Source organism: Vicugna pacos, unplaced genomic scaffold (assembly GCF_048564905.1).
Source record: "Vicugna pacos unplaced genomic scaffold, VicPac4 scaffold_76, whole genome shotgun sequence".
In the NCBI taxonomy this organism is placed as follows: domain Eukaryota; kingdom Metazoa; phylum Chordata; class Mammalia; order Artiodactyla; family Camelidae; genus Vicugna; species Vicugna pacos.
Genome location: NW_027328757.1, coordinates 451,561 through 468,526, shown reverse-complemented (window position 1 = coordinate 468,526; position 16,966 = coordinate 451,561). Strand labels below are relative to the sequence as shown.

General features: G+C 34.9%; 1 protein-coding gene across 1 annotated transcript in view; it reads right to left on the bottom strand.

The window, feature by feature from the left end:
* RADX (RPA1 related single stranded DNA binding protein, X-linked) overlaps positions 1-15,609 on the bottom strand; it is a 69,162-nt gene extending 53,553 nt beyond the window's left edge. The window contains exons 1-3 of the mRNA XM_006214175.3: positions 14,867-15,609; positions 7,016-7,158; positions 5,797-5,989 (exon numbers count right to left, since the gene is read on the bottom strand). Of these exons, the coding sequence (XP_006214237.1) occupies positions 5,797-5,989; positions 7,016-7,158; positions 14,867-15,509 (979 nt within the window). The 5' untranslated portion in view covers positions 15,510-15,609. The remainder of the gene's footprint in view (positions 1-5,796; positions 5,990-7,015; positions 7,159-14,866) is intronic.
* Positions 15,610-16,966: the final 1,357 nt, after the last annotated feature.

Sequence of the window (16,966 nt, the reverse complement as noted above, 5' to 3'; positions counted from 1 at the left end):
CTACCTGGGCCCTTCAGCTAGCTGCCCTGGGCCCCGTCCCACTCACCAGCAGCCAGCAGCCTCCACACAAGACAGCACTGGCAGCTAACCAGGCAGGGGCCAGCACTGCCTACCACACACTCACAGTAGTCAGTCACAACAGGAGGGCCCACACTGCTCACACAGGGGGCAGCCCGAGAGCATATAGCCCTGGTGACTCATGCTTACATGGTCAATTAATCCACGACAAAGGAGGCAAGAAAATACAATAGGGAAAAACAGCCTCTTCAGTAAATGGTGTTGGGAAAATGGACAGCTATATGCAAAAGAATCACATTGGACTACTTTCTCACACCATATACAAAAATGAACTCAAAATGGATTGAACACTTAAATGTAAGGCCTGAAACTGAAAAACTTCTAGAAGAAAACATAGGCAATACACTCTTTGACATCAGTCTTAGCAATATATTTTTGGATCTGTCTCCTCAGGCAAGGGAAACAAAAAATAAACGGGACTACAACAAAAAACCTAAAAGCTTTCACACAGCAAAAGAAACTATTAACAAAATGAAAACACAGCCTACTGAATGGTTGAAGATATTCACAAATGATATATATCTGATAAGGGGTTAATATCCAAAGTATACAAAGAACTCATACAAATATTAAAAAGCAAACAACCAAATTTAAAAATGGGCAGAGGAACTGAATAGACACTTTCCCAAAGAAGACATACAGATGACCAAGAGGCACATGAAAAGATGCTCAACATCACTAATCATTAGGGAAATGCCAACCAAAACCACAATGAGATACCACCTCATGCCTTTCAGAATGGCTGTCACCAAAAAGACAACAAATAACAAGTGTTGACAAGGATGTGGAGGAAAGGGAACCCTTGTGCAATATTGGTAAGAATGTAAATTTGTGCAACCATTATGCAAAACAGTATGGAGGACTCTCAGAAAATCAAAAACAGAACTGTCATATGATATATCCAGCAATTTACTTCTACGTATTTACCTGAAGAAAACAAAAACACTAATTTGAAAAGATACATGCACACGAATGTTCATTGCAGCATTATTTACAATAGCCAAGATATGGAAGCAACCTAAGTATCTGTCAATAGATGAATAGACAAGGAGATGTGGTGTATATTTATAATGGAATATAACTCGGACATAAAAAATGAAATTTTGGTATTTGTAACAACATGGATGGATCTAGAGGGCATTATATTAAGTGAAATAAATCAGACAGAGAAAGACAAATACCATATGATCTCACTTACATGTGGAATCTAAAACACAAAGCAATCAAACGAAATGAAATAGAGATACAGAGAACAAAAACACTAGTTGCTAGGGGGTTGGGAGCAAAATAGGTGATGGGGGTTAAGAGGTACAAACCTCCAGTTACAAAATAAATAAGCCAAGGGGATGGCTTATATACCATAAGGAATATGGTCAATATTTTAATAACTCTGTATGGGGACAGATGGTTACTAGACTTATCATGGTGATAAGTTATGCAAATGTCAAATCACAAATCACTGAAAGTAACATAATATCGCATGTCAACTATATTTCAATTATAAAATTCTTACGCTTTTAATGCATTTTGTCTTCTCACACTGGCTAGGACAGCCAGTACAACATTAAATAGAAGTAGTAGTGGGAGGCATGCATGTTCCCCATTTTAAAAAGGAATATTTCTAAATTTTCCCTGTTAAGAGCTGTGCTTGTTGTTTTGTTTTGATTTTGTAAATATCCTTCATCAGTTATGGAAGTCTCCTTCTCTTGCTATTTTCCTTTTTAAATGTATGAATGGGTGTAAAATTTTAGTAAGCACCTTTTGTGCCTCTATTAGGAGGACAATTATCTTCTTTAAAGTCTGTTAATGTGGTAAGTGACACTTCGAGATTTTCATATGTAAGACCAACTTTGCATTGCTGGAGAACAATGCAACTTAGTCACAGTGTGTGATCATTTTTTACGTATAACTGTATTCAGTTTGCTAATACTCTATTTTGAATATCTGTACCTATGTTCAAGGCTGAAGTTAGCCTTTAATTTTCCTCTTTCATACTATTCTTTTTTGGTTTTGATTATCGAGGTTATATTGGTACCAAAGAATGAGTTAGAGAGAGTATGCCCTCTTATTCAGAGAATCTCTGGAATAGTTTTGGAATGATATATTCCTTGAACGTTGGTAGAACTTGCCTGTAAAATGATGTGTACCTGGTATTTTCTTTGTGGGAAGATTTTAAACCTCTGATTCAATTTCTTTAAATTATAGAACAATCTGGGCTTTCCATTTCCTTTAATGCCAGTAAGTAATATTTTTCTAAGAATTTGCTATGTAGTAAACAAAGATTAAACCAGGATGAAGGTAATTTGACTTCTCATCCTTCCTATTATCATCCAGGTGACCAGAAAATCCATTTTACCTTTATGAGCTTTATATATGAGTGAGGAAAGTTTGTATCATATTACCTTGCACCTAGAAAATAGTCTGCATTTTACAAAGCACTTTCATAGCCATAGTTATTATATTCAAGGTCCCTTCTAGCTCTAAAATGCTAGGATTTTGAACTAATTAAAAACCTCCTTCCCCCCCCAAACCAAAAACACTTGATCCTTATCTCAGTATGTATTATTCACTACAGTCTGAAAATCTCAACACTTTAAAAGGTTTGTTTTTGGGGTATGCCAACTGAATACTATTTTGTAAAAGGACAGAATGATATAGAAAATGGCTATATACAAAGCCATACATTATCAGCAAATAATGTTCTTTGTTTTACAGTAGAATTGTCATCTTTATAGGTTTCTGTTTATTTGGCCTTTTAAAAAATTACATTTTAGTTTCTATAACTTGGAAGTACATGTGTAAATATGAAAAAATAAACCAAGGTAAATTACTTCATTGGTTTGCCTTCCAACATCAATACCTACAACGCAGTGATAGTATCACAAATTATTTTCTTACTGAACAACCCCAGCCCCCTCTACATACTCTTCCTCGTTTACCCTCTCATAGCATTTAAACTCCCCTGTTATTACTCCTAACTCTTACTTACACACTTTCTCCCATCCAACCCATTCTCTTAGTCTCCATTCTTTCTTTGCTCAACCACATTTCTGTTCATTTTCTGTCCCCTTCTGTTCATCATTTTTTCTTATTGTTTACTGTCAACAGTCTTTCATTTTACTGTAGTTTGTTCATCTTACATATCTGTTATCCCGTTAGACTGATTTTAAGAGAACTCTAAGGGGATGGGAAGGGATAAATTGGGAGTTCTAGATTTGCAGATACTAACTAATGTACATAAAATAGATAAACAACAAGTTTATACTGTATAGCACAGGGAACTATATTCAATATCTTATAGTAACTTATGGTGAAAAAGAATATGAAAACGAATATATGTATGTTCCTGTATGACTGAAGTATTGTGCTGTACACCAGAAATTGACACAACATTGTAAACTGACTATACTTCAATGAAAATATATTTAAAAAGAGTAGAACTCTGTATTACTTATCTTTGTATGTCTTATGCCTAGCAGGATTTACAGAACTGTCTTTTTCCCCTTCAAAAGACCACTACTCAGTTTTGGGATTTTTAAAGATCATTAATCAGTAGTTTTCAGCCCTGGCTGTACATTAGAGTCACCTGAGGAGTTTTAAAGACACACAATGTCTTGGTCTCCTCCTCAGAGTAATTAATTCAGAGTCTCTGAGGGTGAGGTGCTCATGGGTCTTTAAAGCTCCCCAAGTGATCCTAATGTACAACCAGGATTGAGATCTACTTACACACGTAGGCTCGACAGACCATGGCCTGCAAATGGCTGCCTGTTTTTCGCAAATAAAGTTTTATTGTAATGCAGTCATGCCTATTTGTTTACATTTTATCTCTGACTGCTTTCACTCTGTAAAGCTGAGTGGCTGTGACGGAGACTCTATTACCTACACATCCTATAATATTTACTATCTGGCTTTTAATAAAAATAGCTTTCTGACCCCTGATAAAGGGGGGAAAAATTCTATTACTTATCGAAAAGGTATGAAATAAAATGGAGACTGATGTTAACATGGATACGTAAAATTGCTCTATAGACTAAAAGGTACATTTTGAATATTTTCTCATCAAGGCTTCCATTTTTAAAATGATTTCTGCATTTGCAATTATTCACTTGAAAGTGTAAATAGCCTCTCATATCTTAAAAAGTTTCCATTATGACAATCTGGCCCTGTAATTCTATGTAGCAGAGGTAGCATAGAGCTCAATTCAGTTTCACCATTATGTTTTAATGGCTGTTTATCTACTGACCACATGCTGTCGATTGTCCTACTTTCCATATGTTTTTAAGGTTTAGAAGCAGCTATTAGTACAGACACATTTCTAGATTTGTCCACAGCCATGTAAAAACTGTGATTTATATTAACTCTCGCTCTACCAGAAAACAGTGTATTTAGTGAAAAGAACAATAGGTTAGGTATCAGGAAAACTAGGCTTTGATTTTCACTATGCAGGTGACTTTTTTTTCCCTTTCCCACCTCCGCTAGCCCCTGGTAACCATAGGTTTGTTCTCTATGTCTGTGAGCCTGTTTCTGTTTTATAGATAAGTTCATTTGTGTCCTTTTATTTAGACTCCACATATAAGCGATATCATATGGTATTTTTCTTTCTTTTCCTCTGCCAGTGATTTATTATGTGACATCAACAAAGTCATTTATCTTATGTGTTATTGACAAAGAATGTCTCAATTTTTACTAAAGCAATTTTGTCACCTGGATATACTTGGTTGTGGGAAAGAATTTATAAATTGGTAGACATAATAATACATGTCTTAAATCAGCTTCATCTTGTTAACTTTTACTATATTTTCTTAATTAAGTTCCAGCACCAATATCAGTTTAATTTCTCACCTTTCTATAATAAAGACTAATGAGATAATGGACTAATCATACCAAACTATGTTTTAAGTAACTACTTGTTCATCCAGCAAGATATAATTGACATTTACCAAATGCTTAAGATTTTAATAAAAAATCATATGAGATTTTCCTAAATAAGCATATACTTAAGGAAACAATGAACAGAGGCTACAGTATCTGAACATTCTTTATGTAATTAAGCTTAATGGATCACCTAGGGACTTTAGAATACCTGGAAATACAGGTCCAGTACAAAACTATGACAAACCAAAACAATACTTAAAATTGTTGAGTGATGTGCCCTACAATTTTGAAAAGTGGAAATGCAAAAAATAATCATGTCCACATCTGAAAGCAATCACTTAATATGTTAATTCTAATGCTCCGAAAATATTTAGGGTGATGCCAAGATGTCAATACTAATTAGGCGCTAATTAGGACAAGCCCTTTCAAGATTACAGCAATTGGCAACATTTGAATATTGACTATAGGTTAGATAACAATATTGTATCAATTTTAAATTTCCTGATTTTGATAACTGTACTGTGATCATGTAATAGAAAGTTCTGGTTCTTAGGAAATATAGAGTGAAATATTCTTGAAGTGTTTAGAGGTAAAGGAGTATTGACTATGGCTGCCACTTACAACAGTAAATATCTCAGATGATTTTTCTTAATAAATGCAATAATAAGCAAATATATTTATTAAGCGATTGCTTAAAAAATTTTATGGATAAAGGAATTTAAAGGTTTGTCAGGTTCTGACAGCTGCAGTAATTTTTAAGGGATTTTGACTGACATAGTACTTTGCAAATTTATACAAACAAAATAGCCAACAAATATCCAACAAATTCATTGAATACTTAACCCATTGTAGAAATTAGTCTGATCTGTGGATCCACAGGGAGAGGCTGAATCCTGAATGGATAACTCTTTTTAACAGAATAATCTTGAAGCAGAAGAACTAAACCAACACTCAAACTTTTATACCATTCAGGACACAGGGCATTCCACATAATCACTGACACCGTGCCTGAACTGTCAGCAACTTCCAAAAAGGTCTAGAAAAAAAGAGTAAAAGCACATGCATATTTGTTAGTTTTACCTACAGGGTGCTCAAATTTTAAGAAAGAGGAAGCAAAACTATAGGGGAATCACTGAATAATTCATGATACAGTATGATATAATCCATAACTATGAAAAGTTATGAAGAATTTTTAGTGCTATGAGGAAATACTGAAGAAAATATTATATTATACAAAATTTTATATACAATATAATTTGCATCTTTAAGACAATTTACTATGATATGTGACAAAGTTGGTCATATACAATATATGATATGCATATGCACAGACATGGCATATATGATATACATATGATATAATAGATATGTGCATATATGTGATATATATGTGTGTAGATATATGATATACACATACAAAAAAGGGAATAAAACACATTTTAATATTAACAGTGGTTCTCTCTGAGTGGTAAGATTTGGGTTGATATTATTTATCAGCTTTATATATATTTCCACATTTTCCAAATTCCCTAAAAGTATGTGTAACTTTTATCATAAAAGCTTAATAAAACACCTAAAATAAGTCTTGATAACATGTAGAAATACAGTAAAATGTTAAGTTAAAAAATGGGACAAAAATCAGCATTATATGGCATACAGAGTCAAGATAAAAGTATCAGATTTGACAATAAGAAGGAGAGAGGGAATAGGGAAGTCCTGAGGTCAAAGATTTTTTTCTTTTTTTTAAATGCAAGACTAGACTATGTTCATATGCTGGTGTAGAAAGCACAGTAAAGAAGAAAAAGTTGAAGATACAGAAAAAGGTGTGATGGAGACCAGCTGGATCAAGGGAACTAAAGGGCACTAATACAGAAAGAATTTCTTTTTGTATAAGAAACTACATAGAAAAATACCTTGAAATATATATTTGTGTTTATTTTTTAAATTATTAAATTGAACTTACAAAATGTTATTTAAACATAAACTATTCTAACTAGGAGTCAGGTATATAAGTTATAATTTATGACTGCTGAATTAACATATAATATCTTATTACTTATACCTGGTAAGGCTCAATCATCTTTTTATCGGGTTTTCCATAGTATCGCAGTTTTGATTTATGCAAGATTCTCACAAGCAGTGCAGGAAAAGTCCTTCTGTTAGACCAGATCATTTCAAGATGAGAAAGGGAAATTATTCTGGTATCTAGAATACAAAAAAGAAAAAAATCCTACTTAATATGTCGTGGTAATTTCAAAAGTCTATTTTATTGGTTAAAAATGCCAGCCAGTTCATACCCAAAGCAACTCCTTCTCGCCAGCTAAGCCAGTCTATATGCTTCTCACATATAAAACTTAGTAATAGATGTTATCTCTAATAATAATAGCATATATATATATATATATATATATATATATATATATATGACTTACTTTGTGCCTGGAACATAGGTAAATACCTATATTAACTAACACACTGTTCTATCTAGAATGTCCCCTACCTTGTCAAACTGAGTAATTACTTCCTAGAAGACTCGGATGGAAACTCAGCTTCCTTAAGAAAAAACTCAATGCCATGGAATATTTTCCTATATTAAGCATTTATATATTTAATTTATAGAATTGTTCATGATATATTTCTGTATTGCCCTCACCTTAATTCCTATGAGTAAGTTCAATTTTTCTCAAACATTCCAGACATGGTCCTGTATCAGGGCCTTTGCACTTGCTGTTCCCTCAGTCTGGAATGTCTTCCTCTTCGATACCCCAGTGACTTTTCTCCTTCAAGTTTTGCTCAAAGGTCACTTTCTCATTGATGTCAGTCCTAACCATGCTATTGAAAACAGATTCCCCTTACTTATCCTCCATCTCATTTTACTTTTGTACAATAGCACTTATTACCTTTTCATATACCATATAATTTATCTTGAAATGTAATCTCCAAGCCTGCTGGCAAGTTCAAAAACTGCTTAAAAAGCTATTCACCATCTTTAAAAGATTAACTTGTATTTCTAATTTTATTCTTCCTTGGGTTAAGAAGGGTTCCATCTGCAATTCTCTCCACAATTCTACTCTCTCATAGCCCACAGTCCCAACTTTTAAAACTTGAATTTGTATGTGTTCCAATATTTACTTCACTGAGGCATCCTCCACTTCCATTTTTATTTATATAATGTATCACTTACTCAACTTTAGCATGGAAACTATACTTGTTAATTTCTTTTTAATAAGAGTTTAAATCATATTTTATAATTATACCTGTACCATTAACCCCCCTACTATTTTCAATATTAGGATATCTCATGTAAAGTTCCCTCCAGATTATCCCAATACATTATTAGCCCAGGATCACAAGTCTTAATATTTGACCTGACATAATTAAGTAATTTCCTTTTATATGGTCAAACAAATTGTAGATCACTTCTGAATTACCTAGAATGTATGTGGAACACTCTTGATTAATGAAGGTACGTACATCTCCTTTACTGGCCAGAATAAATTCAAGAGCTACATGGTTTTATAAAACTAGAGTTCTAAGAGCCACTGTTTCCACTATAACTGAGTCCAGAGAGTCAGCCGTGATCAGACATCTGACCAGGTAACATTTTCCCAGATTGGGTTTTTAACTCACAAACTTGATAGAATACACATACCTCTCAAATGCAAAAAAGAAATTACAGGTTACACATAGACAATGAGGAATCTGTGTAAATTCACAGAAATAAGTGTGTTCATTTTCAAAAGAAAGAATGAAACTAAATCAACTAGATACTCAGTAAAAAACTGAGCAAATAATGGAATAGTGACTCTCAAACTTCCTGGTCTCAGGACCCCTTTACATTTCTTATAAATTATTGAAGACCTAAAAAGCTTTTGTTTATGTGGGTAATATCTATCAATATTTACCATATTATAAAGTAAAACTAAGAAATAAAAATATTCATTAATTCCTTTAAAACAACACTAATAAACTTGTTATATATAATAAAAATGTATAGTTTTGGAAAGATGACTGTATTTTCCAAAACCAAAAATTTAGTGAGAAGAGAGGCATTGTTTTACATTTTTGCAAATCTCTTTATTGCCTAGCTTAATAGAAGACAGCTGGATAAATCATATTTTCCTTGGTATTCAATCTGTTTCAATGTCACATGTCATGCAGCCTCTGGAAAACTTCACTGTATATTTTTGAGAGAATAAGAGTGAAAAAGGTAAATAAAGCCTTAGTATCATTATTATGAAAAATAGTTTTCATGTTGTGAATCCCCTGAAAAGATCTTGGAGAAACACACCTAGGGGTCCCAGGACCATACACTGAAAAAGAATAAATCTAAGGAATACAGAAAGGAATAATGATAAAAACTGAAAATAATGAATTAGAAAACAGTATAACTGGTAAATCCAATTCCCTGGAAAAGTTAATAAAGTAAATCTTTGATAAGTGCAATCATGAAGAAAGAAAACAAAAATATAATGTTTGGAATGTGATCAACTATAAACAGAGAAAAACATTTGAAACATTATTATATATGACTACATATCACTAAATGTGAAAATATCAGTGAAATAGATAAATCTTCTAGAAACATATGAATTTCCAGCTTTGCCATAAAAAAAAAACAGAAGAAAACTGGAATAGGTCAATAGCCATGCAAGAAAATGAAAAATTCACAAATGAAGACTTCTCAAAATTGCACCAGGTTCACATGGTTTTATAAGAAAATTTTGACAATTTTCAAAGAATAGCTCTTTCTCTTAACTATTAAGTTGTTCTAGAGCTCAGTAAAAATATAGAAATTGTACGTATACATTTTATAAACTTAGATAAATCTTTAAAAATTATGACAGAAATAGTACAAAAGAAAAAACTATAAATCCAAAACATTTATGATAGCAAAAATCCTAAACCAAATACTTTCAAATTCAATATAGCAGTTTGCCAAATTGCATCATGACCAAGTAGATTCCTAAACATCTTGTCTTGTTCAGGAGGAGGATATTATAAATTCTTTAAAACCCTGGAGATTGACATAAAAATGTAAGTTTAAATTTTGTTAAAGCATTAAGGGGGGGGGAGTTATAGCTCAGTGGTAGAGTGCATGCCTAGCATGTACGAGGTCCTGAGTTCAATCCCCAGTACCTCCATTAAATAAATAAATAAATAAATAAATAAATAAATAAATAAATAAACCTGATTAGCTCTCCCCAACAGAAAAAAAAAAGCTTAGAGAAAAAAAGGAATATTAAAATACAATAACATAACTTCTAAAGCACTAGAAAAAAGTTTAATCCTTCAGAAGTAAAAAAAAGTAAAAAAAAAAGCATGGCATATGGCAAACATAAAATAGGATTGCAAGAACAGGTACAAACATCATTAATTATATTAAATTTAATTTAATTATATTAATCTCTCAAAAGACAATGAATTGGTTTGGGTCAAAAAGCAAAATCTTAGCTATAGAAACAAATCTAAAACAAAATGGAAATAAAGTGATGAACAAAGATACACGCACCAGGCCAGTGATTCTCAAAGTGTGGCCTTCAAATCAGTAGCATCAATTACCACCAGTGAAACATATCAGAAATGCACATTCTAGGGCCCTACTACGTATGTACTGAATCAGAAAATGGTGATGGGGACCAGCAATCTGCATTTTGAAACACTTTTGAGGTGATATGGATGCCCACTCACCTTTGAGAATCATTGCCCTAAATCATAAGTAAAAGACAGTGGAAGTGGTAAATAGTACTATCAAAATACAATTTGAGGCAAAAAGGGACAAATAGATAAATTCCATATTGATAGAGTAAAATCTATCAGCAAGATATTAAGAAGTTATGAAACTTTACACATTATAGAAGCATCTAAATCAAAAACTTTTAGAAATATAAGGAGAAATGAACAAAACCACCATAAAGAGAAGCCAATATTCCCGGCAGAGAAATAGGCAAAAAAATAGATTTAAAATTTTTAATTAAAATTTAAAAACTTAGTATAATAAGGAACTTCATATCTAATTAGTAAGCTTTTTCTAAACTCTTGGGGGTAAAGAGGAACTCAAATTCAAAATCAGAAAATATGAGTAACAATGAAATCTCTGCACTTCAAAACCTAGAGCAGTACCCATGGGATATTTCAGAGTTTTTAAAGCTTTTGGAAGAAATTAACAAGGAAACGCATGAACCAAACAGTCCACTCAAGAAGGCAGTACCAAAAATATATATATATATATGAACAAAGGAAGTAAAAGGAGGTAAAGATGACAGCAGAAATAAAGTAAAAACTTCTCCCCCATACAGACTTCCTAAAAATAAAGCTAAAAGTTGTTTCTTTGAATACCAAAACAGTAGACAAACCTCTAGCAAGGCTGATCATGAAAAAGGATGATGACACAAACATTAGAAGTGTAAAAGACAGAGATTCAAAAATATAGACTATTATGCACAACTTTGAGATCTCGGTGAAATGAGATTTCCTAGTGAAATATCAAATCTCATAAATGGACTCAAGAAGAACTTTCACCACTTTTTCAAGAAACTGAAAAGGAATCATACTCCCAACTCCCAGTCCTGGCCCAAGGCCTCGGGTTCAAATAGTTTTAGGGGGTAAATTCTTCCAAACCTTCAGTGAACACATGATTTCTGTAAGTACAGAAAAACATGTAAGCAAGCTTCCTAACTCATCTTACTAGGCTAATATTAATTAACCTGATATCAAAATTGAACTGAAATAGTACCCTCCTAAAAAACAACAAAACTTACAGACCAAATTCACTCGAATATACAGATGTAAAAATAACAAGCATGACCCAGTAGAAACAAAAGTGGTTCAACATTAGGAAATGCATCAATATAATTTATTTCATTCATTACTTTATTCAATAAACACACTGAATGCTTTCTATGTGCCAGGCACTGTTCTGAGTATAGGGGAAATGGCCCATAGCAATGAAAAAAAAAGTGCTTGCCCTCGTGGATGTGGATCTTATAAACTAATGAGACGAGAAAAAAACAATTTCAGGGTGTTACAAATTCTAAGAAAGGAATTTGCACGGTGAGGTAATAAGAAATGGGGAGGGAATACATATTTAAATATTCATTTTCTAATATTTTTATATATTTGAGCTGAAATCTGAGGATGAGAAGGAACTTTCCATAAAGAAGAAAAAGCAGGAGCAAAGGACCTGGGGCAGGACAGAGCTTGGAGGTTTAACAACTAAACAAGCGGCTGGTATCACTGAAAAGAAAAGGCAGAGGAGAGCGGTTAGAGGAGAGCTGTTAGGGATGCGCAGAAGCGCATCCTGCCGGACAGGGGTCCGCAAACTATGGCCCTTGCGCCAAATGCGGCCTGCTGCCTGTTTTTGTAAATAAAGTTCTATTTTGAACACAACCAAACCCATTCATTTACGTTTTCTGTGGCTGCTTTCCATATACAAAGGAAAAGTTGAATAGCTGAGGCAGAAGCCCTAGGCTTGGCAAACAAAAAGATTTACTAGCTCTCTGGCTCTTTACGGAAAGAGTTTGCCAACCGCTCCAGGGCCACGTGGACGCCCCTAGGAGGTCTGGATTTTCCTCCACGTGCAATGGGGGAGCCACTAGAGGGATTTAAGCACGAGAGTGGCACGATCTAACTTCCATTTTAAAAAGCTGTCTCTGAGATACTATTGGAGTAGTGTATTGAACCAGGAGAGGGAAACTTTTAGGGTGCTTGGAATGCTCTATAACTTGATCTGAAAGGACGGTTACACAGATATATCTATATCTATATCTCTCTGTATTTTGAAGACTTTTCTATTGTACTGTGTGTACATTATACCTGATAGAAAAGTATTAAAAGCACAAAATAGCACCACAAAGTGAAGCGAAAAGGGACCGAGTGGGAGAAAATAATTTGCAGTATACAACAGACAAAAACTTAATACCCATCAGCAAAGAAAGCCAACACTTAGAGTAGTAATATATTACCACAAATTAATTAGAAAAAGCCTAAAGATATAATTTAAAAATAATAGCATGAAACGGGCACTCTCGTATATATGCTGGTGTGAATGTAAATTAGTACAAACTTTTCAAGAGCTGCTTTGTCAAGATCCATTTAATTTAAAAATTCAAATAACTCTTTAACCCAGCAATTTCACTTCAGTCCATCCATTCAACAGAAATATTTGAACACAGTGAACAAATATGGGTATATCCTAATGATGTTCAGCACTGTATCTAAAAGAGAAAAAAACAGAAACTGCCTAAAATTATAAATTACCCATTCACATGGGCATGATTATATAAATCATGGCACAACTATACCATGGAGTGTATAAATATATGTACTTAAAAATGCTTCAGAGAAGTGCAAGTGGCAAACAATGCAATTTAACAAAATTCATTTTTTCTCCAAAATTACACAACAAAATGCTGACAGTTTGGAGTTTTGAGAGGAAAGCTGAAGTCATATGAGGAGTAAGAAGGGTGTTTTTACTCCACCTCAACATTTTATTATTAAAAATTTCAAACGTACAGCCAATCTGAAAGAATATCATTATATCGTCTTCTAGACTTTGTCATCAGCACTTTACTATATTTGGGACTTACACTTTTAATACAATATACTTTAAAATATAGTTTGAATTTTTTAGCACATGGATACTGTCTTTTGTAATAAAAATATGGTTTCCATAATGAATAGATATTACTTTCATAATCAGAAAAATGAAATATACTTTTACAAATTATTATTCCTCTCAATTCTTCTAGAGCACCAATTTTTCACTTGTATATTCAGTTCTAAAAAAATGATCAGCACTTAGAGTAGTAATGCACCACTGCCTTATTCCATGCTTGAGATAAAAAAATCATTACATTTTTTTCGTCCCTGAAATGAGTATCTTGCTTTTAAAGCTTAAGTTATTTAAATCATCCTTGGCGACACATTTCTACATCTTTCCCTTATAATTGGAATATTGCTTTAATTGCATGTTTTCGTCCCAGTTATCTTTTCACTTTCAAGTCTGTTGCTGTTACACGTCATAGTAAGATGACCTACGATCTAGCACTATGACTGCAACTTAAAAAAAAAAAACCTGAAAAGCAGTAAATGTAGAAAATCATCATCTTTCTCGCTCAAGGACTTTTATTTTCTTTTTTGCACTTTATTTATTTCCCATTCCACACACGTACACACCTATGGTACTATCATTCCCTTTACTTTCACCTCTTATAGATAAAATATATTTTAGAGCAGTTGCTGACAAACGAGTTAGCATTGTCGGGTTAACTTCCTACTTCTGACACAGAAGAATCGAACTTCTCATATCAGTATTGTCCGTGGTACGTAATAAGAAACACAAATTGAGAATTCGAAGCCTTCCCACAAAATTACACATTCGAAAAACGATATTTACATAACTTCTACACTCAAATATATACAAAACGGAGTTTCATTAAATGTAAATTACTAAGGAATAAATCACAGAACATCCTTTTTTGAATGAAGGTTAAAACAGGCAAAACCACAAATAGTTACAACTTTTATGCCGAATTCAAATCTATACCCTCTCCAACCAACACAGAAAATACTACTTCCATGACTGGAATAGGAATAAAACTAAGATTAATTCCACTATAGTCAAGCCTATAACGAACACACGAGGAATACTGACCGCAACATCACTACATTCGCCAGATTAAGTTTAAGATGTATTCAGACACTTCCTGAATGGCCGCTTTTACAATCAAACCAAGACACGAGCTGTGTAAATTTCTTTAAGCGAGAATCTCTCCGTCATTCATCAAAACTTGTCTACTACCACTCCCGGCTTATAATTAACACTACCAAAGCCCCTTCGTTTCCTTTTCCATTAAAATAAGGTCCTGAAAACTATTTTTTAACCCCTCCGTCGTCCCCTCCAATTACTTACTGTCGAAGTTGTGCTCCTCAGGGTACTTGTTGTTTAGCCAGATATCTCCGTACGGATCTTCGTTATTCCAGAGGGCCAGGTAATGACTCTTCCCGCCCATTAAAGGCCTCTCCGGTATCTCCCGGTGCGCACTATTTCTGAAGGGAGTTTCTAAAGAAATAGCGTCTAGGGACTCTCCACAGTGGACGTCATCTATGCACAGGATCCCCTGGCCTAATCTTCTCTCGTTGTAAATACACGAGACTCTGGAAATTCTCATTTCTATGCCAACTTTGAGAATATTTTTATATACGAGAAAATTCAGTCTGGGGTCTAGGTAGCACTTCTCCTGGTACACCCCGTCCGAAATTGTCACATCATAGCAGTAAAGCGGAGGTTTAGGTTCCACGTCGCGTGGCTCGTCCTCTAACAGGTACCTCTGGACGGCCAAAACAGCGACAGGCACCACCTCCGAGGGGGTGACCCACTGACGAGGTGAGTCCGTTATTTGCTCAAGAGTCTTTTGAATCCAGGACCTGTGCCCTGAGGAACCGACCTTACGGATCACACCTCCCGGGACCCCAGCCCGATTTCTCTCAGGGTTCGGCCAATCGAGCCCAGCATGTGACGGGCCGGCCTGCGGCTGACCTAACTCACCCGCCATTGTGGGATACCTGCGTACTCTCTTCGCTCCCAAAAGCTAGTTTGCCCTGTCTGAGGTGAAGAGTAAGAAACCGCGCGCTTGGGCGCCGATCGCTACTCTGCCCGAGCCGACTGGTAAGGCTCCGCCCAGTCAGGACGCTACAAAGCCGTTACGCGAGGGCGCGACAGCTCTGTGGCCACGCCCCCTCGCTTGGCGCGCTTTCCTCCTCAGGCACTGTTACTAGGCAGTATACGAGTGGTTACATAGTGGGTCCTCTAACTTGGTGCTCGCGGGATTGCCAGGGAAAAAGAAGCCGGAAAAGCGTTGGTCGCCATGGTTCCCAAAGCGAAGCGGCAAGAAGGAGGGGGAGGAGCCCTCGTGGCTCTTCTAGAGAGGAGGGTGCAGAGAGGGAGCGGAAAAGGCAAAGTGACTGGAAGCGAGGTGCAAGTAGTCATAGCTCAGGAGTTCGGGCGTTTTGGCTTTGGACCAGCAACTGAAAGTAAATCAGAATTGTTTAATATACATGAATGTGACAATATGGATCTCCTGTAGTATGAACAAAACTGGATAATACATGCACAGCCTTCAGGACAGTCCCTAGTACAAAAAGTCCTCCGTAAACATTAGTTGCTATTGCTATTAGCGTTCGCATAATTGTAAAGGCTCCATGAGTGCAGGGTGAGTGAATTGGCGATTAAGTGCAAATGAAAACAGAAAATTATAGAACTGGCTTGGTAAAGAGCTGACTTTAGATTAGACTCCTTAAAATGTACTTATGTTTTATACAATACCTGGTTTAACATATAGCTAGGATATGATATAGAATTTCAGAAACTGCATTTCTAACCTGCGAACAATGTATACGGAATAGATGTAATGTGAAAAAACACTGATAAAAATAGAATTAAAAATAAAATATTTCTATGTACTCAGATGTGCTAATATACACAGAATGTAGTAATTGTCCTAAGAATACTTTTCAAAGATAGTTATAGGCTTGCTTTGATTATACTAATCTCCCCTGGCTGTCTATTTCATTATTCTTTACTCACTATTTATGACGTCCCTACTTTGAGGCAGGCACTGCTCTAGGCCATTGGGGATAACAGTAGTCAGGCTCCTTTATTCAGTGTGTACTGCTTGGGCTGAAGAATCCTGCCATTATTAATATTAGCTAATTCAGTAATTCTACATATATTTCTTGAGGGTCTGCTCTAGGCCAGGTACAATCTTGCTTTGGAGACCAAAAATATGAGAAGGGGAAAGGGAGGGGAGGGGCAGGAGTCATTACTTTATATTGATTATGATTAGGGTAGTGTTCTCTATTAAGAGATTGAACAGAGCGGAGACCCGCAGGAAGTGAGGGAGTGAGTGTGTGGATTTCTTGGAAAATGACACTTAAATCAGAGGGAACAGCAAGAATAGATTCGTGAGACAGAAGCATGCTTGATATTTTAAAGGAAATACAAAAAGCCAGT